General features: G+C 37.4%; 1 protein-coding gene across 4 annotated transcripts in view; it reads left to right on the top strand.

Annotated features, from left to right (window-relative positions):
* The window catches only part of RGS17 (regulator of G protein signaling 17), a 74,004-nt gene that overhangs the window by 25,325 nt on the left and 20,692 nt on the right, over positions 1-27,987 (top strand). For 3 of the 4 annotated variants that reach the window (XM_032184005.1, XM_032184002.1, XM_032184004.1), the window contains exon 2: positions 18,238-18,381. In XM_032184005.1, coding sequence (XP_032039896.1) covers positions 18,263-18,381 — 119 coding nt within the window. In that variant the 5' untranslated portion in view covers positions 18,238-18,262. Of the gene's footprint in view, positions 1-13,608; positions 13,658-18,237; positions 18,382-27,987 lie in introns of those variants that run through there. The other variant, XM_032184003.1, reaches the window with a different exon arrangement.

The following is a 27,987-nucleotide window of genomic DNA, read 5'->3' as shown; positions in this document are numbered from 1 at the left end:
AAATAAATTTGGATTAATGAAAACATTGATTTTTTAGAATACTTTTATTTCATTTTCCAACATAAATTGATTAGTTTCAAAGCAAAAGTTTCCCTTTGCAAAGCTGGCCTCAGTTTAGAAAGGAAAAAAAAAAAAAAAAGTAGGAAAAAAAAAAAAAGTGAAACAAAAAACATTTCAATGAGATACTTTGGCAACTTCCAAACTTTCTTTCAAATAAGTATTTTTTAAGAGGACATCTGTCATAAACAATTGTTTCAGCGGTCAATTTTGGTTTTGCCAAACATGGTCTTTTCTAATTTATAATTAATTGAAAAATTCCTGACCAGGCTTATTCCAGATTGACATGGGAATTGGCTGGCAGTTGGACACTATGCAAAAAAAATACAATATTTACATGGCAAGCTAAGGACCATGAGCATAAAATTAAGGTGATGTTATATAAGGCAGCTCCTTTCGCAGAGAAATCTCATAGGGAGCATAAAGCATTACTGATTTTGTTTGCTGTGACAGCATGGGGATCTAGCATAGCCAAATTGGGATTGCTTAATGCCCTGACTGCACTTATTAATATGTCCTCTGCAGGACATAGTAGTAGTATATCAACATCCACAATGCCAGTGGCTAAAAAGTTGAAATTTTACAAGAAAAATCAGTCATCAGTATCTCATTTTCATTAGTATCTGTATCTATATATATATATATAAATAATGTAGAAATCTTTAGTAAAGGGAAAGCTTTACTCCATTGAATAGCCTTAGTGATGGTGATGACCACTGAATAGCTTATGTTCTGCTAATTGCAGGGCTACAAAAAACTACGTAAGTACACAGTCAGAGATCTACCAGTTCTTGTAATATTTTACCGGAATAATTACTTTGCCAATTACAGATTAACCTTGCTTATGAAGCATCTCCACAATTTTAGGCTAAATTTTCAGGAAACTATCGGGGTGCTCTTTGCTGCTGCTGTACCTCCCACCACTTTTGTTGCTGCTGCTGCTACCACAGCTGCTTTGCTAGCAGAAGAGGTGGAAATGTGCACTGAGACAGCAGCAGTACTTGCAGCAAGAGCTTTACCTGTGGAGGTGAAAAAGGTACAGTGAGAACAGTAACAAAAGGGTCTGGTACATGTAGGGTGAGTGGGAATTTCTGCATTCCTAGTGGGAGAAAATGTGATGCTGAAGAGATTTTAAAACCTTTTTAAATCTCCAAATCAAATTCCTTTTATTATTTTTTAGTTTTATGTGTTTTTATGTTTGTTTGTTTGTTTTTTGTTTGTTTGTTTTGTTTTGTTTTGTTTTTCTGCTAATGTGCAAGAGGTCAATAGTGATTTCAGTCTCTTCTGTGCAATTCCAGCTTTCTATCCACAAGTGTTTTTGGGACAGATATAATTAATCTTTTCCTTGTGCACTTGAGATTGCATTGGGATTCTCTCCAAGTCTCATCTTCAGCAGACACCTTTGTTCCCCAGGGAGGGATTTATTCACTGCTACAAATCACTCACTTTGAACACCCAAGTCAATACGTTTCAAGAGAGTTTGAATAAATTATGTTTGGAAGCTATGGTGAATATTTCTTTATTTAACAGAAATCAAACTATCCTTGGGAGGAAATCCACCATGTATAATTCTGAAGCAGAACTGACAAAATGGACAGAGCCCCCCTAGACACTTAACTCATTAAAACAGACCAATCTCTGGAGGGAATTTTAAGGACCAGTAAAACAAAAGCATAGTAGATGCTCAGGTTTTTATCATGTCTGAAGTTTTTCTTTCAACTGTAAAAATAAGTTTTTATTTTGCTTGGGTGTCACTGACATTAAAGCTCTAGACTTACCAAGAGGACAATAGATCACTGTCACATACTCAAAGGTAAATGAGGATACTTTTCTGACTTGAGAGGACATGAATTTCCTTCTGAAAGAGGACATGAATGTTACTGTTACAGGAATCCCTTGTAACTCCCATAAATTGATTATAATTCTTCTTTGCTTCATCTTGTTTGTACATGTGCCACGTACAAACATGACCTTCCTAATTTGTGGAGGAAAACCTAGGCCTACTGACACTGCTGCAGAGGAAGAACACCTGCAAGAGAGTCAATAGAGTGGTTGTGTTTATCACTGAACAGGGAACTCCGAATTTGGCCTGTTGTCACTAAAGTGGAAATTGAGGAATACAAAGAAAAAAATACTTTGAATATAGGAAATTCAAATAATAAGTGATGTGAGTAGAAAAGGACCCACTCCAGCAAAATTACTCTTCTGGATTAATTTGAATTTTAAAAGACCACACAACTGATAGAAGTGCCAATGAAGTTTTTAAGCCCCTCTTCTGGCTCTAAAGCAGATTAACTTGGGAAAAAAATGAGACTACACATCCAATGGAGATCTGCCTTACTTAAACAATTCTGTCTCGAATGACTGAAGTAGCCACAAAACTTCCGAACTTACATTTAAGAATAACAAGGCATTACATGAACAACTCTGGCTGAAGTATTAAAGGCATTAATTACATAATGGTACCTTTCTATTGCATCAAGATCTTCTCTACCCACTGTTTCCCATATGATGCACTTGCAGTATAGAGACTGCAGTGACACAGTATGTGATTTAGGCAGCAAGGGGAAAACAGTTCATGATGGGAAATAAATCTAGCAAATGCTCCCAACACTTGGGAAACTGATGAAGCATGGCATCAGTGGCAGCAGCAGTCTAATGTTGAACTGAACAAGTCTGAAAAGCAGGAGGGTTCCCCCATCCAGAAATTTAGAGCATAACTAGCAAAATCTTTCCACCACCACCACACCCTTTAGGAACCTGTAATGTTGCAAAAATGCCATTTTCCAACAGTCACAGAGAAATTCTGATTAGTCCTTGTCAGAATCAGATTAAATGTTCAGTAACTTACAGCAAGACACAACTAATTGTTTCTGCAGCATTTTTTGCATTTTCTAAACTATGGAACTTGAAAATACCCGTGAAGAGATTTGTCTGCTATCTGCTATCATCATCAGCATTTAATTTGTGTCTATCTTTCTGGGGAAAAATGCAAACACAGTTGTGAATATTATCAAGTCATCCACAAACATTTTAGGCTAGTGCAGGTTATTTGGAAGTTGTATTTATGGATAAGCCTGTAAGATACCTGATGCAAGACTGAATGATAATGGCCAGCTACATCACCTACATAATTTTTCATAAGTCATTTATTTTTGTACAGCTGAATTAGCTTTTGTGTTGGAGCAAATGGTGTCAAAGGAGTACTCAACTTCTGAGTTCTCGTCATTTTCATTAGCTGCGTTCAGATTATCTGTAATGATTAATCAACTTGAATAAATTGCCTGGAAACATTCCTTTAACCACTTCCTGTTTGTGTCTCATTAAAAACACTGTCCTTACATGGTAGGGAAGGGTGGCAGATGTATTTACATACAAATAGAAAAAACAACTCTCCCTTGTGTTGCCATGTGCCTCCTGCAGTAAGAATTGCTTATGGACTTATCTCAGCCCTTGCAGGGGTAGTTTATTCCCAATGGCTTCACTGGAGGCCCCTCACACGTTCAGCTCTAGGGGTAAGGGGGGTGGGTCATGCAGTGGCTTTATGGGGGATGTTGATTGCATCCAGATGCTGGTTCAGAGCAGCCAAAGTAGCAGTGGAAACAATGACCCCAGCTTCAGAAGAAGAAAGGAGCAGATTATCCTCCACTGGGAACTGAAACACTGGAAATGGGGAAGGCTGATGAAGAAGTTTCAGACATGCCTTCATTTTGGCAGGAACCGGAGCTATCAGAAAAAGAAGTCAAGCAGAAACATTTGTATTTCTGAAAGTAGATGATACTCAAGAATCTCACATTTTTCATTATTTTTGCTTATTGAAGTAGAGATGGTTAAACATGAGACTACGTTCAAAGTGTGAAAAATACACTGAAAAGAGCCTCAGAAACAATGTGTTTTTGAGCAAGAAATTACATATGCAAGTGAAATGGAGTTATTGACTGGTTTAATTTTTAAAGGTAATTTGGGGAAGGTCCTTGTAAAAACAAACTAAGACCACAATTTGAGGCAAGGTGCTCAGCCTGATGAAAGACCCAGAATTAACTTAGCAATATGATTATTGATGGGTAAATGAAGTGCCCCTGCCTGAAATTTTGAATATAAAGCAGGAATTTGATAGTGTGGACAGTGAGGAAAATTATAAAATGCATTTTAAAAACAGGCTTGAATTACAACAGCATTTAGAACTAATATACAGCAGACTGCAAACAACACAAGTGTGGTTGTCCAGCATGGAAAATAATGAAGGAGCTGAGCTGGAATATGCCATTAGAAAGACTGTGCAAACTTCAGGAAAAGCTGATGAACATAAATTGATGATCTGACCAAATGCACAGAAGAATGTTTACTAGTCAGCGCTGGAATAGAAAAATGACCAGATTATTAGTTGCAAATATGTGGAATCTCCGCTGTTAGTTGCATGCTGGTGCACAAGTCAGTTGAAGAGAAGAGAAAGGCAACAGATAGTAATATGCAAGCTGAACATTAAAGAAAAGCTAAACAAAACATGGAAAAAATAATACCCATAATATCACTGAGAGGGAAAAAAATAGTGTTCCTGTAAGGGCTAATATCTGTTATATCTTTTCTTCTTCTTTACCAGCTGTCCTCCATTCAGAATAGATACATCCAGAGACCTCTGCCTCCACTGCTCTGAGGGTGCTGCCCATGCCTGCCACATCTTGTGGCCTCATTTGTTTCCACATCTGTGAGCTCCTCTGGGCACCACTTCTCCTCTGGGCAATGCTTCTCCACAAGTTGTCTCCAAACATAGCTGAGTAACTTTGTTGGGATTTTCCATTCTTGTCTATAATGTGGAATAAAGCCACTTCAAGAGATGTTTATTAGAACAAGCAAGGACTGGCAGACTGGCATTAGGCATGCTGACATGTGTCAAGTGTGTTGGGAAGAAATGCTGAGTTTTGCTTTTCCAGTTGTGCATTTACTGAATATGCCAAAACTTTGCAAGAGGCATGAGTCAAATATAAAACATAAGATGAAAGCATCATTTAGTCTGAGAGTTTTTGAAACAAAGCAGTGGTCTTTTTTATTGAGAAGGACTGTGTTCAGTGTCTCTCTGTGAAGCCTCTGTTCCTATTTATTACTGCATTTAATTGCACACCTCCTAACAAGTAGAGATCTGAGGATGCACAGCTGTGTTAAATGATCATCTTTTGTCCCAAAGAATAGTCTCATTTATTTATCTGGACTAAACTAAATATATATGTATATATATTTTCTTAGTGAAAGAGTAACAATATCAGAGGGATCTAATTCACAACATGCAGCCTTAGAAAACATCCTCCTGAAGCAGCAACCTTGTCTAATACTTAAAACAGAGATAGTTTTCCAGTAAATAAAATTAATTCCAGAGCTCTTGCACATATCTTTTAAATAATGAAAATGGTACCTTGTCCTCTAATTGTTGTAAATATAATTTTCTAAAATTCATCCAGAAAACTACTTAAGCATATTTCACTGTCTAGAGGGAACAGTTCTTTTACTCATTTTTTTTTAACAATATGTAATACTGGAAAAATAAGGGTGCTGATAAACTTCTGTCATGGAACCTATAATCTCTGTGGCAGTAAACATGAGAGGATATCAAACACACTACATTGCCAGCGAGTAGGATTTTGGTAGGGAGAGAGGTGATATAGCAGGCATTCACATCAAGCTCTGTTCAGAGATCTGTGAAGACAGTGTTCCAAGAGGTCTCGTCTGCTGATAGATCTTTGGGGATCTATTTATCTAAATTAAATTGTTTCACTTTATCCCATTGCATACTCAAGCACAAGAGCTACTTGAATGCCTTGCTGCACAGTAATATAGCTGGTAATTGTAAATCTGTTCTAATGCCCAGCATAAGACTAGTGAGATTGTAAATATACAGATCTGGCTAGACGTGACACTTTCATACCAAAATTTGCATGTTCCCAGAGATTTCAAAGGTTTCAAGTTTCCATAGAATGTTTTCTGTCTCTTGTGTCTGAGTGTTAGATTTTTTTAATACCAGTACAATGAGTATACTTGGATTATGATAAATCATGAAAGTTATACCATGGCTGAGTAGTTTCAAGTTCCAGCCTTTAAACTTTATAAAAATAAGGTATTAAAAATAGACATTTTATGTAACCCGTTTTTGTAATTCCCTTATAAGTGGTCTTCAAAAGGTTTTCCTGCCTTTAAATATATTTTGCTCTTTTCAGAGCATCAATTGATTTGCAATTCTTTCTCTCTTTTTTTTAGCTTTGAAATAAACTCACTAACACTGCAGCCTTCCCTGAGCACACACTTAAGAACAACAAGAACAACAAGAACAACAACTGAAACAACAACTCTTTGTATGATGTTGTTCTGTTCTGTTGTTCTGTTCAAGAACAACATCATACAAAGAAAGAGGAGTAAAAATAACTTATGGAGCATTACTTACTCTTGGAGCATGTTTCCCAAGTTCAAATATTCTTTTCCCAAGAAGAAAAATTATAATATTTTTTTTTCTAGAAAAAAAAAATAAAAATTGTTTTTAGCATTGTATTTGTGCAAAAGCTAAGAGAGCTTTTATTGCAATGATTTATTAGGAATTTATTTGTTAAGAGTATATTAGTGACATGTTTCTTAGGTTAAAAAAAAAAAAAAAAAAAGAAGGAAGAAAATCTTTATATCATTTTTGTTTGCTTGTTTCCATTCTGAAGGATTATGCAAGTCTTTCATAGTTCAATAGCTATCAGGTCCTGCAGGAAGACATAATTTATTCGTTTCTGTTGGTGAATATGAAAGAATACATGGGCAGCTTATTACAAAACTTTGTTTACTGGAATGGTTGTGAATCTGTATTTTTAAAACTGACATTAAATGAATGACCATAGGAAGATAAAGGAGGGAAGAAATAATACTTGCTTTTGTTTCCATTCTCTGTACATCCTCATATCCCTCCCAACAGACAGCATGTTAACTTACTTTAGGGACTTCCCATACTCACTTCAGAATGTCTCAAACTCCCTGCCTCAGTCTGGCATTTTGGGAATCTCTATGTACTTAGAGAAACCTGTACGATTGTTAGCCCCTCTCTGTATGATTTAGACATTTATTCTGTTCCCCTTGCATCATACCTCCATGTTTAGGGAGAAAGATTGTGCTACAAGTGTACACCACCACTTATAAAGTACCAGCAGCAATTTGTGGCAGTAGGACAGCGTAGCTCCTGAAAAGCCTTCCAGGCAAGATAATAAGCCTGAAGCTACTGAGGATTCAGTCAGCTGAGGCAGATACTCAAGTGATGAGACACACAAAGGAGCTTGCCCCTTTATACATAGGAATCCTTCCAGCAAGGGAAGGTATAAAACAAGGGCAAGGGAGAGGAAAGAAAACCTGCTTATTCTCATGAAAAAAGGTAGTGAATAAGTTCTAGACATCTCTTGTAATGGCAAGGGGCTTCACCTGGAACTCTGCTTTCTCTTTTTTTTCCACAAATCTCTTTCTGTCTCCTGTGCTGTCTAGTGGCCTTGACAGATGAGCTGCAGCAAGTCTTGCTGCAGCAGCATCTGCCTAGTGTTGCTGTGCAGGCCGTCGGTAGCACAGCAGAGCTATGAAGTGCCTCTTAGAACAGAACAACTTCAGGGCCTAGACTGGTGGTTTCCACTGCCCAGAGATGTGTCAGACATGGGGTGTGCCTCAGCTTTTCCACAAGACGTAGACAGAATTTTTACTTTTCTGACTAAAGTAAATGTTGTTGGTGAAATGTTTGTTTTGCATATATATATATATGTGTATATATATATATGTATATATATATACATATTATATATATATATATATATATATATATATATATATATATATATATATATATCAAGGCACACAGAAGCTGAAAGCTCTACATGTTTTTTATATCTCCATGCAAATACCAGAAAAGTCTCCCATTAAAATGTTTAGGCTTTACAAGACGCATAACCAACCAACTGATACCCACTCCATTCCTTGCTCCAAAATGGTTCTAACCGAAGATTTAGTCAGGTAAAACCACATTGTCCCTTCTAGATTTGTTCATTTTCTTTCCATTTCCCTACTGCTGTCAGCTTCCCTTTTTACTTCAGACCATATTTTATATTATTTTATTTTATTTTATTTTATTTTATTTTATTTTATTTTATTTTATTTTATTTTATTTTATTTTATTTTATTTTATTTTATTTTATTTTATTTTATTTTATTTATTTATTTATGGTGAACAAGCTGCTTGCTCATCAAAAGCAAAAAGACAGATAAAAGCTCCTCCAAATGACTGCCCTGTGGCTGTGACAAGCAGCTCCTGCATCCCCTTGCAACAGTGAGGGCCCAGCCAGCAACCAGGGACATGCAGCCTGGGGTGGAAAGGGTGAGTGCATCAGTTACAGGGATCTGGTGAAACTGTGAGGAATCCTGTGGCCACAGTGTTCCCTGAAACTTTGGCACCTCCACAAATCATGCTGTTGATAAGGAAAAGGGACATATTCTTTTTATAAGTAAGGAATCCCCTCATGTGACCTGTATGTAGGACATGAAACTTGGAAGCAGCAGATGGTAAAGTGAGAGTCACTACGAGGGATGTGTGACTAACAGGAAAGCAGCATCCAACACAGAGAAAGGAAGTACCAGGAGACAGTGAGACCAGTGGAAATGCATGCGTTCAGACTACAAACATTCTCCAACCGTGGAATCAACAGCTGCTTCTGCAGAAAGGGATGAGGAAATGAGGACAAAGCTTTGCTATATTATTTGTGGGGAGGAGGGGAGGAGAAAAGGGAGATGGAAAAAGTCTGAGACATTCTTGTCAGTAATAGTGCCTGATACTGAGTAACAGGGAGAAGGAAAAAAAAAAAAGGAGGGTTTTGGTTTTGTTTGTTTGTCTGTTTGTTTTACCTAGCACCTAGGAACACAGAGAGAACAGACACATTACAAGACAAGAAGATAATTGGCATGAGAACTTATAAGAACCATGGCAATTTTTGAAATTATGCAAGATTCCCTAATTTTAAAAACACAAAATTCAAGGAACATTTGATTACAATTTATTGCAAAGATTGGGGTAATGACAGTGTATTTCATCCTAATGTTACAATCTAAAAAAGTCATGGCAGCAGAGCCATTCAGGTAAAAATCAATATATCTCCCTAAACTGAAAAATAATGACCTATATAGCCCTGATAAAAGCATAAAATTAAATAAGAAGAAGTGCTAAGTAAGTTGCAGCCAAGCCTGGAAGAATTCAAGAACACATCTGTGTGTCTTTAATTATATGAGTTACTGTTAGTTCATATCCCCAAAATGAGTTAGCAGTCTGGAAGATACACAGTCAAAACTGTGATTAGAATTTTTTCCTTGCAAAGCACTCAGTGCTTTATCCTCTTACCTCACGCAATGATATTATTGCACCCATGGCATAGCACCAGTCCTAGCATCAGTTAGTACAAATCATCTTTACCTAGACAGTAACAAAACCACAAAAAGATCTCGTCAGCAGTAAAGATAACCAAGAGATTGACAGATGATAAAGAATGGATGGAAAGGATCCTTCCTGTGTCATGCTGAATTATCCTGTGTACGTTATTGGATGTTAATTGTAGCCCTGCACAAACTGATATGCCAAGACCTGCCTATGAGAGTCAAACGTAATGAAGAGTTTGACATGGCAGAGATTTAACTGTAGGAATGAGGAGAAATAGAACTGCCACAAATCTGGACCTGTTATGCAGGTGAGCAAACGGTTACCCACACCAAGGGCTAGACACCAAAATCCCAAGCTACCATGGATACAGGTCACTTAAAGTAGTTACAGACATGGGGTGAGAGTGAAGGAGAAGGAAACAAAGGCAACTGTGGAGTGGTAATAGAAACATTACTAATAGAATAGCCTCACACATATCCTGCAGAAACTCTTGAAACAGGGTTAACAGGTAAGGATGAAGTCAGAAAAGGCAACATAAATTTGTTGTCTGGAGGTGGTAAGAAGGTAAATGAATGAAAAACAAGCAAGGTAGAACCAAGAACCATGCCAATAGCACTGTGCAGTAGAAAGAGCCAAGGCTTTAACTGCTGTGGATCCAAAAGCCAGCATGGTGGGAAAGAGCATGTCCTCTGTACCAAGTAGAAGTCTCCTCTCCTTCAAGTTAGCAAATATTAGCACCAACTGGAGGACCAGACATATCAGGAGCTTGCAACAAGTTCAACAGAAGTAGCATAGATTGGAGGGAAGTGAGGATGCTAACTGCACCAGGAAGAGGCACAGGAGCTGATGTGTATGCACACAGCCTGAGCACTACCTGTCAAGGGTAAATATGTCCTTAGTTCTGTGGTCATAAAGTTCACAGGTGCTATGATATGTGGAGAGCATGAGGATAATCTGCCGCTGCCTTTTACTGGCAGCTACTTGCTGCATCTGGCTCCCATCAAGCCTATCCACAGGCTGTGCTTGTATTAACCTTCTCCCACTATTCCAAGCCATCCAGCGCAATGCTACATGCCTAAACTTGTTTCTCCCACATGCCACTTTCTGTTCCTTTCCCTGTTTTTTTTTTTTGTTTTTTTTTTTTTTGTTTTTGTTTTGTTTTGTTTTGTTTTCTGTGTTAACCAAATACCTTCTCCCTGTCACACTAATCTCTCACTTATTTATTTATTTTTTTATTTATTTTTGTTCTTTTGAGGGTGTCTGAGGCAAGGAAGGCTGAAGCACACAAAGATCCTGTCAGAGTATACCTCAGAAGTCAATCAGTGAACCTAAAGTCAGCACAATGAGCAAATCTCATTATTTCAAAAGACCTATGCTACAGAACCCTTTTGGAGGCTACTTCTATCTAAAGCTTCAACTTCCATTTCTGAAGATAATTTTAAATAATAATAATAATAAAGGTGATTAAGAAGTACAGAGCACAAGTGTTCATTCTACAGAGAAGAATGTAGATTTTTTTCACCTCAGAGACTAGGACCATGTCCAAAGTGATTTCATGAAATCTGTTTTCACCCTAAAACCATTTCCTTAATGCCTTCTTTGTTTTTCAGCCTGTAGTAGCACATGCACCCTAAATGAAAGTTTTGTGCATTTATTTGATTAAATGCTGTAGTCATTTATGCAAAATTGCTGTCATTTCTGCCTACGGAAATCTATCTGAATGGTCTTATGTGCAGAAAATGTAGTCAACCAACATTAAAGCTTGTTGGATACTTGCCTTGTACATGCAAATATTTTTCCCCTACATTTGGTACCAAGGCTTGTACTGGTCCTATGATTTTTCTTAAATTCCTGCTGAAGACTGTAGAGAATCTATGCAGTTCACATATCCCCAAAAATTACTTCTGTTTTTTTTTTTTTTTTTTTTTTTTTTTTTTGTGTGTGTGTGTGGTTTTTTTGTTTGTTTGTTTGTTTATGTTTTTGTTTTTGATTTTTGTTTTCTTTCACACACAAAACTGGCTTTAAGCATAGAGAAACTTATTTGGAAATTACAACCCTAATGCTTGCAGTAAAGCTGTACGTGTTCTCAAGTGTCTTCTTAGTGTCCCCTTTATGGGGAATGTCATGGACTTCAACAAACACTTCTTTAATTATTTATCAATATGTCAAAATCTGTATTTCCTCTCTATGAGGAGAATATCTTTTCAGTTTTCAAAAGTGTAGTGGCTTGATGTGTCCAAATCAGTGGCAACCATGCTAGCCACAAACAATAGGTATATATATATAGCATAAAATGAGATTCTCAGATGTTTCTCAAACACACATAAATAAAAGCAATATGCTTAAAAAAGATAAAAGGTTTCCTGATGAGTGTTACATTTTGCTTTTTATAAAAATGTTCCTGAAGGCTGTAGAGTGCTCTTGATCATAATTTTAGAACAGTTCCTTAAAAAACCACATGTAGGCATCTCAAACTTTTCAATAATGCATTGCTGTCAGGCTCAATGTTTTGTTTCTTAGCAGTAACCTCTGATTCAAAAGTACAAATGCATATCTACTTGATGAGATTGTAGAGATTTAAGCTGGGCTTCCTAAGCATACTAAGTTCACCATAAAACAATAAAAAGAAATCTCAGACATCCTTTATGAGCACAGAAGCTGTCTGGCAAAGTCATAAAAAGAATATTACTCTGCACAAGGCAAAAATTTTAGAATGTTCAGCCAAATTGCACAGTTTCAGGTTAAATGAACACTCACGGAGCAGTGTTGTATTCTAATAAAATGCACAATGTCTGAAAATTTTCTGCCAAGTGTCCACACAATTTCTTTTTCTTCTCCTTCCATCACTGGACAGAATGTCCAGTTTGTGATCTTCTGAAAGACTTTAGAAAGAGTCAAACATTGCCAGAGCAGGAGAAAGATAACTGCACAGAAAAGATGTACAGGTCTTGAAGCTTCTTGTTAAGTTGCAGTAACTGATAGAAGAGCAAGATATTTTGCTGGAGGCACTTGGGTCTTCAATTCTCCTCCCCTTGGTTTGATCTTTCCTTCCAAAAAATTAGCATTCTTAACAATACAAGCATTTCAAACTTTCCATAGTGCTGGAATTAATTGGCATTTTCCAAGTAAGCATTTTCAAAGCAATTAAAGTTCCATTTTTACCAATAACTTCTAATTGTCTTTTAATAGACTACAAATACCTTGGAATAAGTAAATGGAGCCCACGGTAATTCAATTACACTTCTCCTTCTGGTAAGCTTATCCTTCTCTATTACTTTATATTCATTTATTTGTGAAATATTGAGTGGTTATCATGACCCAGTGGCAAAGTAGAGAATGTATTCATGTCAAGGTTTCTCTTGGGTAGAGTATGATTGCCATTGCTCTATGAAGATTGTATAGGTGGTGAGGGGCACTTCAAAGGATGTTCATGTCTCTTCTGTCTTGACTTCACTATTCAGCCAATATTGCCAGAGGTGTATGAAAAACTTTATAGTTCACAGTCATTCAATAAAATCTTCCAGTCTATCTTCATTTAGCTTGTGGCACACTGAAGACACTCTAGTATAAAGACAGCAGAAATAAAAGGCTGTTGCTGTGTGGTGGTTGTTCTTGCATCTCAGGAACAACACAAGCATCTGTGAGCATCAGTAGAGTTGCATCTGGGGCTAGTATAAACTGATAAAAAGTTTAAATTCATGCAAGCTATGCAGCTGAGCTTTTGGTGCTTTATCATCAACGTTAAAAGAAGCAAAGCAATGCAGAAGAGTTGATGTGCTAGATCACCCAAAGAAAGTATTTTAATGGCTAGGTTACTAGCCTGCAGAGTAAATCACCTTCAATATCCTGAAGTCATTGACTGCTTCTTTCTGATGAAACGTGATTTTTTTTCTCTTCCATTGAAGAAGTTTGACAAAAGACAGATTGCTCTAACTGATTCTGTTCCAATTCTGTCCTGAAAGCTAAGTCATTATGTGTCCTACCTGCAACAAAAGACATAATACCACTTGCCTGCTGTAGAAAATGATGGTGTGTGTTTATCTGCACCCTTATATGATATCTCTTTTTCCAAACAGACATTAGGGAATGGCTCAAGAAGATATGATCAAAAAATATCTGTCCCTAATGGAGTTTCAAGATGCTTCTATGACTTCCCAGCATCTGAACCGCTCCATGGTATGCCCTCTCAATCCTCAGATTAGAAATGCTTATAGGAGGGTCATATGCAGGGGAAAGCTGCAACACTAGCAGAGAGGGCTGGATGTGTTAGTGCCAAAAGTAAAGTTCAGGTAATTTTCAGGTACTAATGTCAGGCTTTTGAGGTCAGAGAAGAAAATAAATATATATATATATATTCTTATTTAATCAGAAAATAGACTTCACTACAGTCACTGAAATAATGTAGACTGTGTTCTGTGCTGCGTTGAACACCTTGGGACTTTCTTGGGGAACCATTCGGAAAGCTTAGCATAAGTTCTACAGAAGATGGAGGAATAGGGAGGTGGAAACATTCAGAAATTGCCTTCTTTTCATCTTCAAGAAGCACTGTGTAGAGTTTGAAATTACTGCAGTTAGTATTCAATAGAACTGCCCGGGTATAAATGTAATAAACCAAATGTTCTGTCAGCTATTCCTTTTTGAGCTCTCTTCCTAAGATACTCTTTCTGTGCACAAGGGAATTTCTCGAATAATTACTCCTGAGTACCCAGTGGAATAAGTAGTAATTACACCATATAAACAGAAATAGATCCTTATGCCAATGGTTCCACAACTGACAGGAAGCCTTACGCCAAACTTAAAATTTCTAAGGGTTTTTTAGTTTTCATATTTCTCTTACACTGGAGCATTGAGGATGTTCATAGGGCTATAGAAATATTCTTGCTTTGCAGTTTATATGAACTACCTGTCTGTAACAAGTATAATAAACAGTTGCTATACCCTGGGGTTCCTTTCCTCAGCTGCAGGGTAGGGGAAGCAGATGCGCAGAATTAAATCCTCCATGATTATGGTATTGCTCAGAGGGCCATAATACCTATTTACCCCCAATAGAATGAGTCAGTCAAGCAAAATAGAATACTATTCTGATTTCTGATCAACACAAAGGTAAATCATAACAATAGTAGTAAACTATGCCATGAAATGGAGGCAAAGAATCAGATGTAAAACTGGCAGAGGAAACTTCAACCTGTGTTATGATGGTCTGAGAGATCATATAGAGTATCAAGGAAAAATAATACTTCTACTGGACAAAGGTCCACCTTCACAACCAGGTATTATTGTCAAGCTAGAGAAGAATGAAAATGTTGAAAAACCTAAAAGGTAAAAGTCTTGGGGATAGTAGATACATTTTGTATTACTATCCTATAAGGTGTGCTCAATATCTTTTCACAGTATTCTACTCCTTTGTAGTTATGCACTAACTTTCACACTTGGTTTCAGAAAAACAGTTTATCTCATTAGACTTAATTGCTGAATTAAAGATTCTAAATTCCTTTTTCATACCTTGGACCAAGGCGCCAAATATAAATCCTCTATCTGTGGTTCAGTCTGTCAATACAGCCAAGAATTAGGATGTTCCTGTTTCTGAATCCTAAGTAATCTAACAGAATCAATTACAGTTTTCCATAGATGACATCTGATATTCGCAAATTCAACCTGGAACATTAAAATAAAATCAGCATGAAACTAAAGTTTCCACCTATCCTCGTTCATCCTCAGTAAACATATTATTGTTTTGCACAGCAGGGTGGATTTCTTGTATTTCTCATAGACTTCAGATTGGAGACTGCATGGTAAGGAACAGGATGGGTCATGTCCCTCCTCAAACTCCAGAGCAGAGCCAGAGCATAGTAAAGCACGTAGTATCATTCTAGTGACTGGCTAGTCTGTAGGCTATGAGTAGCCTTGGAGGAAACCATGCCTCCTGAAATAGTCTGCAGTGAAGGCACATTTCCTCACAGCTCTTGTGTTGTTACCATATACTGCCAGAGTTGCAAATCTCTGACAAGGTTGGCCATTGCAGTCCATATCAAATGGTGAACACTGAAGAAGTTTCAATGGTAGATGTTGCTGGGCAGGGCTGGGGACACTGAACCACTCCTGTGAAATCACATTTCTGCCTCTGTCCCCAGACATGGTTGTGAACTGGGAATTAAAGTTATGGATTTTACCTTTATGCAGCAGAACATCTCCCATCAGTTTCACCATAATTTCATGTCAGCATAAGCAAGGACTGTCAGCAGCAGTCCCCACTCTCACTTCCCCTTCTTTATGTTTGTGCTGTACTGCTCTGTTTCCTTCCTTGCTCCACCCCAGGTATTCACATCTTCCCAAGGTGAACAAAACTTGGACCTGAACAAAGTTAAATTTATTTCCCACCCCCTTTATATTAATTTTTAATCATGTCTACTGTTTTATCCAATTCACCAAGTGAATTTGCCTGCACAAATGCTGCTGCCTGCACAGAGAATGGGACAGCTCAAGCAAGGGAATGAGAGGCTGTGAGCTCAGCAGAAGCAAAGGCAGAGGGTCATCTATCTTAGTAGCAGCAGCATCTTGTGCTGTGTTAGTTATTGTGAAAGTACAAAAAAGTCACAACAGTCATCACTATGTCTGCATGGCTAACCTTTATCCTGCCAACTTGTATTTATAGTGAAAGAGATTCTAGCCATTTTTTAAACAAAGGTAATAGTATATTTTATATATGTAGCTAAAATTGTGTAAAAAATGCATGATATCAGGTATAGAGATTGATCACATGGGCTGCTTTCATTTCAATATTACAGCCCTATAAATGTCTAAATATGGGTAATCTCACTGGTTTCTGAAACTAATACATTTTATGATTATGTAGAAATATTTTAAGAATCTCTATTTTGTAAGAAGCAAATGTTCCCTGTGAAAATATCTGGCTTTAATTTCTTTACCCATAGTCATTGCACCTGCTGAAGTAAGTACTATTCACAGCATGGCACAGCTATTTATGAAATAATTTAACTACATCATGCATAGTCAGCAGAAGTTCAGCACTGTAATTTGGAGAAAGTGGCTCCATGCTGTCACTGTCTAAGCTACACATTATGCTGCAACTTTCCTTTCCTTCCTATCTACTGTAGAAATATGGTCATTCTTTCAATTTTATCAAAGTATTCCATGTTAACAACATATTTACAATAGATTATAGATATATATATTTAAATGTAATTCTAATCTTCAAGAATTCAGCAACTATAAACCATAAGAAGTAATATCAATGGCATAAACAGGTATTTAAATTCTGAAAGTATTCCTGAAAATCCCCAAAGTGGTGGGAATTTAATTCCACTTAAATCAAAACCATTTTATGTGAAACAAATATAAAATGGCTGTTCATTGTTCAGTTTAACCAAAACACTGAAATGACTCAGTTTTTCAACATATACCAAAAAGTTAGCTGCACAAGACACTAAAATGAGCACCAACCCTGAGTTTTGCAGCATGGGTTCAAGCTCTGAGACTTAATGTTCTTGCTACAAGGTGTTGTGTGTAACTTATCTATAAGTACACTTTTACAGAAGAAATTCAGGAGTTTTAGAAATCATGTAAAATGCAAATTCTTAAAGCTGCTCTTTGAATGCATGTAGAGGGAGTACAGACATCTCTCCATTACCTGTGCATCATGTACACAGGTGGCAAATTAACCAGAGCCTGACTTTCCACAGCACTCCTGGCTGCAACAGGAGGCCTGAGGGCAAAGAGCAGAGAATGTGCTGCTCATACCAGGCCCTCTTCAATCCACTTCTGTTTAACACTGTTAAACTTCTGTTTAACACTTTAACACTCTCCATACTGAAATGTTTGCACTTTTTCAGAGACAGAAGTACCAAATTTATTCTAATTTGCATTTACTCTTATTCTGGGAAAACAATAGTTGTACAAGGAAGACATGAACCATTAGAAGGACTCTGGCATCTAAACCTTCCTAAATAACATAACCTGGCAGTAAAGTTATAGCTTCTTTTGAAAACTAAGTAATGCATGGAATATTACTTCTAGCTGCATAGTGCAAGTCACTGGAAAGAAAAATATCTTGGCCTAATAAAATTTAGGAAGGACTGGCAATGAGCAAAAGAAAATCTGTCACCAGAAAATAGTCCCAAAGCTGAAAAAGTATTTTGTAAATAAATATTATTCCTATTATTTACAGAAAATAGCTCTCAAGTAGCAAACATCTCAGTTACGACACATAGTAATCTTGGCTTGTTATTTACAGACAGCTATTGCTGCCCATGACTTTTACAACACTTATATTGATTTCTCTGGTCCAACATTGACCAACGAAGTCAGTACTGGCTTAAAAAATAAAGATCACTTTCCAGCTCATGTTTGAAGTATATAACCATTTTGCCATATTTTTAGTAAAACGGAAAAAGCAGTGATAGTCATATGGTAATGAACGACTCAGTCCTTACCAAGTGCTATCCAAGCTGTGTAGCTTGGTGTTCAGCATGGTAATAACAGTCCTGTTAGTCCACTCAAAGTGATAATAGATGTGATTTGAAAGCACAGTAGCATAAACTTGTCACCAAAATGTGGTCTTCTGGAAACTGCTTTTATCACAGGAGAACTATGACTTGGCCACCAAAGTTGATGGCCATGTGCTTTCATTGCCACAAGCTGTGAGAACCAGTAGAATTAGAGGTTATTGTAGAAATGTGAATGTACTTTATGACGGTCTGTAGTAATTCTGTACATCTCTTATGTCTGTGTTCTTATAGCCACTTGGGCACTGAAGTAGCTGAAATGAGAAAGAGGCAGCAGTCACAAAATGAAGGAACATCAGCTGTGTCTCAAGCACCTGGAAACCAAAGGCCCAACAACACATGTTGCTTTTGTTGGTGCTGTTGCTGCAGCTGTTCATGGTATGTCCTGTAGTATATTTGGTTCCATATCCACCACAGGTAAACAATGAGAATGGAAAGAGCCAAGTACTGGGAACATGCAAACTTCTGGGAGAGGATTTCTGCCAAGAGGCACAATTTAAACATTTCACATGCACAAAAATAAAATAAAATTGAATAATTCCCTGATTTGATTGGACACCTTGTGAGGGGGAAGATGAAAGAATAGTACATTCAAGATATATTTACCCTATCAAAATCATAACTAAATAAGAAAATTTCACCCCTGAAACTTGTATGTGAGAGACTTCATGATGAACGTTTTATATATTGTGTTCAAAGTGTTGGGACTTTTTCTGCTCGTACTTTTGATATTGTAGTTCTTTTCATTCAGGAAGAAAAAGGGGGGGGGGGGAGTTTTATTACTTCTTAGTTGTTAAAATATATATATTCTGTAAATCTGAAATCATAAGCCTTGAATTCTACCTCACCTTTTAACTGGTGTGTCAAAATTTTGATGAAAAAAAAAAAAAGGCTCAGTAATTATGGTTGCCTGTCTGTTCCTGAACAATGTGTTGGTTTGGAAAGTCAAAGAATTAAAGACAGTTTCAAAAATAGCTTAAAATTTTCAGTGTCTTGAAAAACATTAAGTCTTTACTTCTTATTTTCATGAACACAGTCAATGTTGAAAGAAAAAGAAATTGACCTGCAGTGCTCAGAGCCTGTGCATCCTGTTACATACAGAGTTCAGTCTCTTTGGAGTGACCATTCATCTGTGTATCTGTGTTATTTTCACTTGAATCAGCCCTCTAGCTCCAATCTAAAATCAGAGGCTATTTGCTCCAGTACATTTAAAAATACATGTAAGTGGATATTTGGAGCAAAGATGAACGAGTGCTCATGCTTTTACAAAGATACTTTGCAATGTGTTCATTCCATACAGCAAAAGGGCAGAAGTGCCTTTAATGGAAAGAAACAGGAGGATGTTTTGCTGCTGTTTTCTTCTGCTTGTGACAAAGGCACAATATAGGATTTGCTACACTATTACAGACCAAAGGTCCATTTAGTTCAGCATCCTACCTCAGGATGCTGTAGTGGATGCTAGAAGGAAAGGATAAAAGAAGTGAACATCCACTTCCTCATGTTTACCCCAACAAAACTCACAACTTCTGACAATCTGCAGTTTAGGGACTTCCTGGTTTTTGTAGCCCTTGATGGAATTTTCTTTTATTACCTTGCCATATGATTTTCTGAAGTGACTTCTGTAACTCACCTAAACTTTTGGCATCTAGTTTCCCATAGAAATAAATTCTACAGCAGACCTCTGTTCTGCGTAAATTATTAACCCCTCTTATTTGTTTTAACCTGCTACAGAATAATTTCATTTGATGCCTCCTTGCTCCTATGATTATAAGGAACAGTGAATAATTGTACTCAGGTTGATCATTTGTTAGAAAGGCTCTGTCATATCCCCCTTGACGTGTGTTTTCTTACATAGTCTCCTCTATAATCTCTGTGATACAGAAATTGACCCAGACCTTGGTTTATCCTCTTCTATCTATCCAACTACTTGTGTCTCTCTCTATATCGTTCCTTTTTTACTATCCCGTCTGAGATGTGTGACCAGAACTGTTGCAGTAGTCAAGACATAGGTGTACCATGGGTGCACTCTGTTGCAATGTTTCATGAGCTCTGTGCTCCTTGAACTTCCTCCACACCTTAGAATGCAATACCATTACGTATTTGCTTTAAATTGTAGGATGTCCTTCCGTCCTTCCAAATGCTTGAGTATTTGGAAGTATTTAGTATTTAGTTTTTGTTGTTGATATTCTGTCTTTTTTTTTTTTTGGGGGGGGGGGGGGAGGGAGGAAGGGAATGTTGAATGGTAGGGTTTGGGTATTATAAATTTTTTTTGATAATGTAGATTACACTGAACATGCAGAAATTCTGTCAGTTTAAGCTAATATTCTGAATTAAGGCAAAACACGCAATCAAAGGAGGTAGTGATATCCCTTGTATTTTCTAAAATCAAAGAGATAAAATAGATGATAAGTCTTTTTCCAGCTCTATCTTCTGTGATTCTACAGTGGAAACCCCAAAAGAGAAGAGACGAGACAAATTTTGAAAAAGACAGCATGAAATACTTCCGAATCTGAGTTAAAATGAAGTAATTGGTTCTGGTGCCAAATTTGTTTGGTGAATTTGAGCTGTCCAGGTGGAGTACAAATTACTGTTCTTGCATCAGTTACTTACCCTAAAAAGAAAAAAAAAAAAAAAAAGAAAAAAAAAATCACATAAACTTTGCTAGTGACTCATTATATAGATGATTCCCAGTAGGTAATTATCTAGGGTCATGTAACAGGAAGGCTTAATCAATCATTGTAACAGGTTCTCTGGACCTAATGCAATTCCCTAGTTCTACAAGGATTTTTGAGTAACGTGAATTTCTCAAGAGATACCAGTCTGGAAATGTAGCTGGCTTTATTAATGGTGATAATAATGCTTTAGCTGTCAATATTAAGATAAGAAGGTTTTTCTCCTGTTTTTCCACCAGCTTACGTAACTGAGGGACAGCTCTTATATCACTATCGTTTAATGCCACAACTTCCTCACTATTCATAGAAAAGGGGGGAGGGAGGAGGGCAGATTTTAGCATAAAGCTTTCCCTTGTGCCTATGTGAAGAGCTAGTTCAGTAGTTCGTATCTCCATACAAATCATTCCAATTCTAAAAATATCTTTTGTGAATCATGTGATGTTTGTTTCCTTTTGTTCTACCCTGTGTTAAAATCAGAATAGGCATTAAGTCTTCTGTTTGCATAACAGCATAGGCAAATATTCACACCTTTGTTTGGAGAAGTAATACTTTGCCTAACAGAGACTTGTTATCAGCAACAGGTTGAATCCCAAAATTATCCAGTACATATTTTTACAAACTTTTTTTTTTTTTTTTTTCTCTAATAATTCCTTCCTAAACGTAATAGACTTCTGGAGCTCATTTCTATTATTGTGAGTTAATACCAGAAGGCATCTGAGCCCCACCCAGACCTCCCTCCCAGGTGGCTGGGGAGAGAACTAGAAAGGTGAAAGGCATAAAATTTGTGCGTTGACATGAAGACAGCTTAATAAGTAAAACAAGGCTGCATGCGCAAGCAAAGAAAAACAAGGAATTCATTCACTGCTTCCCATGGGCTGACAGATGTTCAGCCATTTCCAGGAAAGCTGGGCTCATCATGTGTAACAGTTACTTAGAAAGATAAACACCATAATGACAAACGTCCTCCCCTCCTCCTTCTTCCCCTCAGTTTTATTGCTTAACATGATGTCATAAGGTATGGGATATTACTTTGGTCGTTTTGGGTCAGCAGTCCTGGCTGTGTCCCCTCCCAGCTTCCTGTGCAGCCCCAACTAACTTGCTGGTGAGGCAATGTAAGAAACAGAACCTTGACTGTGTAATCATTGTTCAGCAGTAGGTGTGTTATCAACACTGTTTTCTCCACAAATCCAAAACATAGCACTATACAATCTACTATGAAGACAATTAACTCCATCCCAAACAAACCCAATATGTCCATTGGTACAGATCATGGAATCATAGAATTATTAAGGTTGGAAAAGACCTCCAAGATCATCTGGCCCAACCATCCCCCTACCACCAATATCACCCACTAAACCATGACCCTAAGTACCATGTCCAGCCTTTCCTTAAACACCCCCAGGGAAGGAGACTCCACCACCTCCCTGGGCAACCTGTTCTAATGCCTAACTACACTTTCTGAGAAGAAATTTCTCCTGATTTCCAACCTGAAATTTTAAATAATTGTCATGAAAGTAAATTGCTTAGTTTAAATGGATGGAACAGGGTTCGCCCAGATTGCCAAGATGGAGATAAATAGATTCCAGAAGATGGCATTTTATTTTGATAGGTATGGTCAGTAAGTTGCTCAACTACTTTAAGCCTTTAAGTGGTGGTTCCTGAGTATGACTAGCTAATCATAAGTGGTTCCTCCTTAGTGGGAAGAATACAGTACTTCAGAAGTCCTCAACAGCAAAAGTTCGTCCATTTACTTCAGAGGCAAATAATATATGCCTCTGAAGGCCTTCTATAAAACCTTCTTCTCTCTGTTGACCAGATATAAGCCTTATGTGCTTACTTTGGAAGGACTGCCTCACTGAAGTGTCTAGTATATAAGTACAAGTTAGGTACCTAAGGTGCTAAACTGAATCTCACCCTGTGTCTTAAGCCACCACAAAACACCATTCCCATACAGGAGATAAGAAAAGGCTTCCTCATGAGGTATAACTTAAATGATTCAAGTAGCCATAACTGTCCTCGAATGACTATCTACAATTTCCTCAATTTCACTGTCTTCCGAGAGCTGCACTAGTGTTTAGTACTATGGCTTTAGTGCTTTGAGCTCAGCCTGGCAAGGTAAATGTGGAGGAAGACCTTTATTTCACTTTCTTTAACAGTCCACTAATTCAGCTTCCTGAGCAGACATCAATCTAGTCACTCCGTTGCTAACATTTGTAAATCACATTCTTCAAAATAATCTCAAGATGCAAACATGGAGATATTGGCTATCTGCCAATTTTACTTTGCTTCCTCTTTTTTTTCTCCCACCCAGAGAAGTCACAGCTTTTTATCCTCTCTTCCTTTTATAAGGTGCTCAGTGAATTTCAAAGCTCTTGGACACCCTGATGCCTAATAAGACCTATCTTATTTCACCATACACAGAAGGTCCAGAAGACAATATGTGCCCTGCCAGACCTTTTCTGTATGAGAGCCTGGGGGACATGACAAAGCTTTCTCGGGATGAGTGAAGCTGATCACACAATCATACCTACTTCTGTAGCCTGATTCATGTATCTGAGCTGGATGGCCTTTTCCTTAAAATGAATTTTAATGAGACCTGCAGCAGTTGCTGAAGAACTTGTGGAAGAGGGAGAAGTGTTCCCATATCCAGCAGCGTGACCCATACAAAATCTGTGCCTGCCATTTGATTTCTTGTGACCTTTCTGTGACTAATTTCCCACACCCAAGAGATCTTGAGGAAGATAGGGTATTTGCCAGCTTGGCAGTAAACAAGAGTTGTGTTGGAAAGAAACCTCTCCCTTCTAATAAAAATAAAAATAAAAATAAAAATAAAAATAAAAATAAAAATAAAAATAAAAATAAAAATAAAAATAAAAATAAAAATAAAAATAAAAATAAAAATAAAAATAAAAATAAAATAAAAATAAAAATAAAAATAAAAATAAAAATAAAAATAAAAATAAAAATAAAAATAAATAAAAATAAAAATCTGTACTTCCCACCTATAGTACTTTGAGATGAATACTTGTTTTCTGGCATATTTGGTGTTAGTTTGCCACTGAAAAATTGTGTCTAAACTTTGCATGACTCTACACAAGGCAATCTCTGGGGGTTATAGTCAGGGCTGCTTTATCTTTTTTAATTCTGGAAGAAAATTTGGAGGGGAAAGAATCAAAGAAAGAATGGAAACAAAAACAAACAAACAAAAGAATCCCAACAATGTAATGCAATAAATTATAGCCACATTTTCTGAAATGTGTGCAAAAGCTAAAATCTATATTCTACTTCCCAAGCATGTCTGCAGCAGAACTCTTATGCTAGGAGTAGACTAGAGAGGAACTGGTACAAGCAGAGACACTCTGGCATTTTGTTAAAGTTTTTAGCATCACAATCAGATATACCCAACTCCCTATGTTGTATTTTTTCAAAATGTCAGACCTGAGAAAAGCAAATGTGTAAAAGTGTACTGGGAATTATGGTTCTGTAGTGTAGAATATGGAAGCATAGACTATTGCACTCTATTTTACTGAAATAGAAGGTGATATTCTAAATATATGTATATATTTAACAGGAAAAGATGTTCAATTCTGAATCTTTTTATACTTTCAAACATCACAGAACTTCCTTCAGTTTTTATCATTTGTGGTTACAGAGGTCAAAGATGAAAACATTCCCTCTCTTCCCTGCAGAATAATTTATCCTGAGGGGTAGTGGGCTTAGCTAGCACAGGAACTTTTTCTATATGCTTCTGTGAGACAGCCTCACTTGTTTTGCCTCGGGTTATCATATTGCAATGGGCAGCACTGGTGCTTCCTGAGGAAAAAAGCACTAGTTTTCCTGACAGGTAGAATTTAACGCTGTACAAAATCCATTACATAACCTGTCACAGATACTACTGAAAGTGATATTTTAGAAAACTAGTTTTAAACCACCTTATCTTTAAGTCCACCAATCCTGAGTGCTGAGGCCATGACAGAAAGCAGCCTGGCAAGTTTCATACTTTCATAAACTGTGTTAATATTTGAGAGGTAACGCGTATCTTTTCCCTTTAAAGCAAATGAAAGGGATGATCTCTGAAGTTAAAAATCAAAGAAGAGAATCCTGTCTTCTTAATGGGTATGATATGTAATGGTCTCTCTCTGCTTTGTAATTCAAATGGGCAAGTGATTTTTCAGGAGTTTTATGGATGCTTCATTCCTAAGGGCAGGTGGGGGACAGGTGGCTCTGTACATGCTTGTTTACACAGCTCTCCCAGGGCATCACAGTCTGACCTGCCAACTTCTGGGCTTGTACCCTTCAGTGACACTGTGCCAGATTGTCAGTTTTAGCCTAATAATTCCTGGAAGTCTGCTCTCCCATTGAACCGGAACACAAATTTATCTCAGATGTGATTTGGGGCAGGTCCAATCCCAGAGCTCCAGAGGCAGTGAGCAGAGAAAGATTTTGACCATTTCCTGCACCTCTCTGTGAAACAGATGTGAAATGCCACTGTTTGAAAGAGGGGAGCACATTTCTTCTACATAAATAATGCCATTAAGTGTGAACATATGACAGATTGGGTTTCAGGTATGCTAACTGCAGCAAACTTCACAATTTTTCCTTCATCTACGTCTAGATAGCAAAAGGCCAAGGCAGGAAATCAAAACACTAACAGCAAACTGAAAGGAATACAGAAAATTTAAAAAACAAACAAACAAACAAACAAACAACAACAACGACAAAAGAATTTAAAGTAAAATCAACTACAGAAAACTTAAAATTAACTTGTTAAATCTCATGTGAAAGCCTGCCTCAATCACTGTGGAGCCCTGGTCTGAAATGCTAATCTGATCTTCCCTAGTCAGGAAGCAGCCCAGAAATCACTATTTTCAACTCCATCCATCACCTTTTGTCTTCCTATCTTCCCTCTGTCTTCTTCTCAGCCTCCCCCCACCTACCTGCAAAGCCCGTTGCTGAAGGTATTGTGCAGCCTTGGACCACACACTGACTCCCGCAGCAAGGAGTCTCAACAGACCATTTGCCACACGGAAGTGGCCTTGGTGCAGGTCATTGCCCCACTGGGACATGTAAAGTAGAACAGAATCCTGTGTTTCTCTAGAAGAAAGCAGAAAGCCACACACTGCATATATTTCTGCCAGTGTCTGCAAAGGGGTAGTCACTAATGTGCTGCTGGGCTACCATGAAATCATAGTGGAAGAACAAAGATACAGAAGATACCACACGTGTTCAGCTTATACACATTATTTCAAATGAATTTTTAGCCAAAAGCTCTGGTTTGAAAAAAAAAATGTACCACCATAAATTCAGCATAACTCCATGTAAATTGACAGATGTTTCTACTTTCAAAGGTATGAGATAACTTTGTTCCTCCCCACTGTAAAATAGAAGACTAATGTGAGGAATGGAGCAATAGCTTATCATGCATCCAGGCTGTTAATTTTGCTCCCAAGCTAGTGGTGGAATCTTCATTAACATCAAAAGCAGCTCTATGTTCTCTTGGCCAAGCTTTCAAGATTAGGTCTTTGATATCTTAAACTATGAAGTTTGTTTCATATTGAGAAGGCTCATGTATTTACATATACATATAATTACAGTTTAAAAAAAAATAAAAATAAATGAATAAATAAATAATAAAATACAGTAAAAAATAAATTAATAATATAGTGACATTTCTACCCATCTGTGAAAACACAAGCAGGTTAGAGAATGGTAGAACATAAACATAATTTTTAATGTTTAATTTTTATTAGCAAATTTTTAATAAATGTTTCTGAAGCTTCACAAACCAAATGCATAGATTCTTATGTGCATAATATTGCTGAGATAAGAAACATCTATCAATCAAAAAGCAGAGTTTAACTGCAGAAAATAGTCCTATTTCAAGCAAACAATTCTGCAAAGGAAATGGAATTAAATAAAAAAAAAATCAGAACAATCAGAACATGTTCAGAGGGGATTTGGGATTACAGAAGGCTCATTCTAATTCAGCAATACATAAGACGCTGATAGTAGCTCCTTAGAAGGAAAAAGCAGACTAAATCTAGTTAACTTTAGAAAATGATCTTGATTCTGTCCTGGCACAGCATGCAGGGTGTATTCAGGGACAGCTGCTCTTGAGGAGACTACAGGAGGAGAAAGTGAAGGTAGAATCACCTCCACTGGGGTACAGCAGCTTGTCTTCTTGGAGGCTGTTTAAGAGATGGATAGCTTCAGAGCATCAGCATCTTGGCTCTTCCTTGCCACTCATGCCCATTTCCCACCTGCCTGTGCCAAAATGCTGTTCAGCCTGATGTCTGCAGAATGGTGTCTGAAGGAAGATTCATAATGTCAGGACAGATTTTCTGTCACTAGAGCACAGCTTGACTGTTTCTGTGGAAAGAAAGAAAGAAAGAAAGAAAGAAAGAAAGAAAGAAAGAAAGAAAGAAACAAAGAAAGAAAGAAAGAAAGAAAGAAAGAAAGAAAGGAAGGAAGGAAGGAAGGAAGGAAGGAAGGAAGGAAGGAAGGAAGGAAGGAAGGAAGGAAGGAAGGAAGGAAGGAAGGAAGGAAGGAAGGAAGGAAGGAAGGAAGGAATGAAGGAAGGAGGAAGGAAGGAAGGAAGGAAGGAAGGAGGAAGGAAGGAAGGAAGGAAGGAAGGAAGGAAGGAAGGAAGGAAGGAAGGAAGGAAGGAAGGAAGGAAGGAAGGAAGGAAGGAAGGAAGGAAGGAAGAAGGAAGGAAGGAAGGAAGGAAGGAAGGAAGGAAGGAAGGAAGGAAGGAAGGAAGGAAGGAAGGAAGGAAGGAAGGAAGGAAGGAAGGAAGGAAGGAAGGGCAATAGAAATGATTGTTGAGGATGCCTGAGTCCAGTTTGTGTTACAGTTTTGGTGATCTTCAGTTGTTAGGAGTATGGAGCTTTTGAAATCTACCCAGATGTTTTGTTTTGTTTTAATTATTTTTTTTTCCTTATAGAAAATTTGTCAATTATATATTTAAAGAAGGATGCATTAACATAGGAGTCTGTGGAAGAACACAGAAATGAAGATGTGAAAGATCAAAATGTGTCTGAGATCAAAATACAAGCTCAACTAAGGCTTGTTATAGATGGTGTCATCTTAAAGGAGCAAAAGTGACATTGCAAATACTCAGAGCTTTATTCATCATGCAGTGTAAGAAGGGCTTAAATATTTAAATGCAAAAACAAAGCCAACAAAATCTTACTCAAATTAAACACATTGACTGCATCTATATTAGCAAACTAAACAGGTCCGGGGGCCAGTATGGGCTCAAGCAATCAGCCATACTGTTAAATTGTTAGCAGTTGGTACCTCCCTGACAGTT

This window comes from Aythya fuligula, chromosome 3, assembly GCF_009819795.1.
Source record: "Aythya fuligula isolate bAytFul2 chromosome 3, bAytFul2.pri, whole genome shotgun sequence".
Lineage (NCBI taxonomy): Eukaryota > Metazoa > Chordata > Aves > Anseriformes > Anatidae > Aythya > Aythya fuligula.
This window is presented reverse-complemented; position numbering and strand designations above follow the sequence as displayed.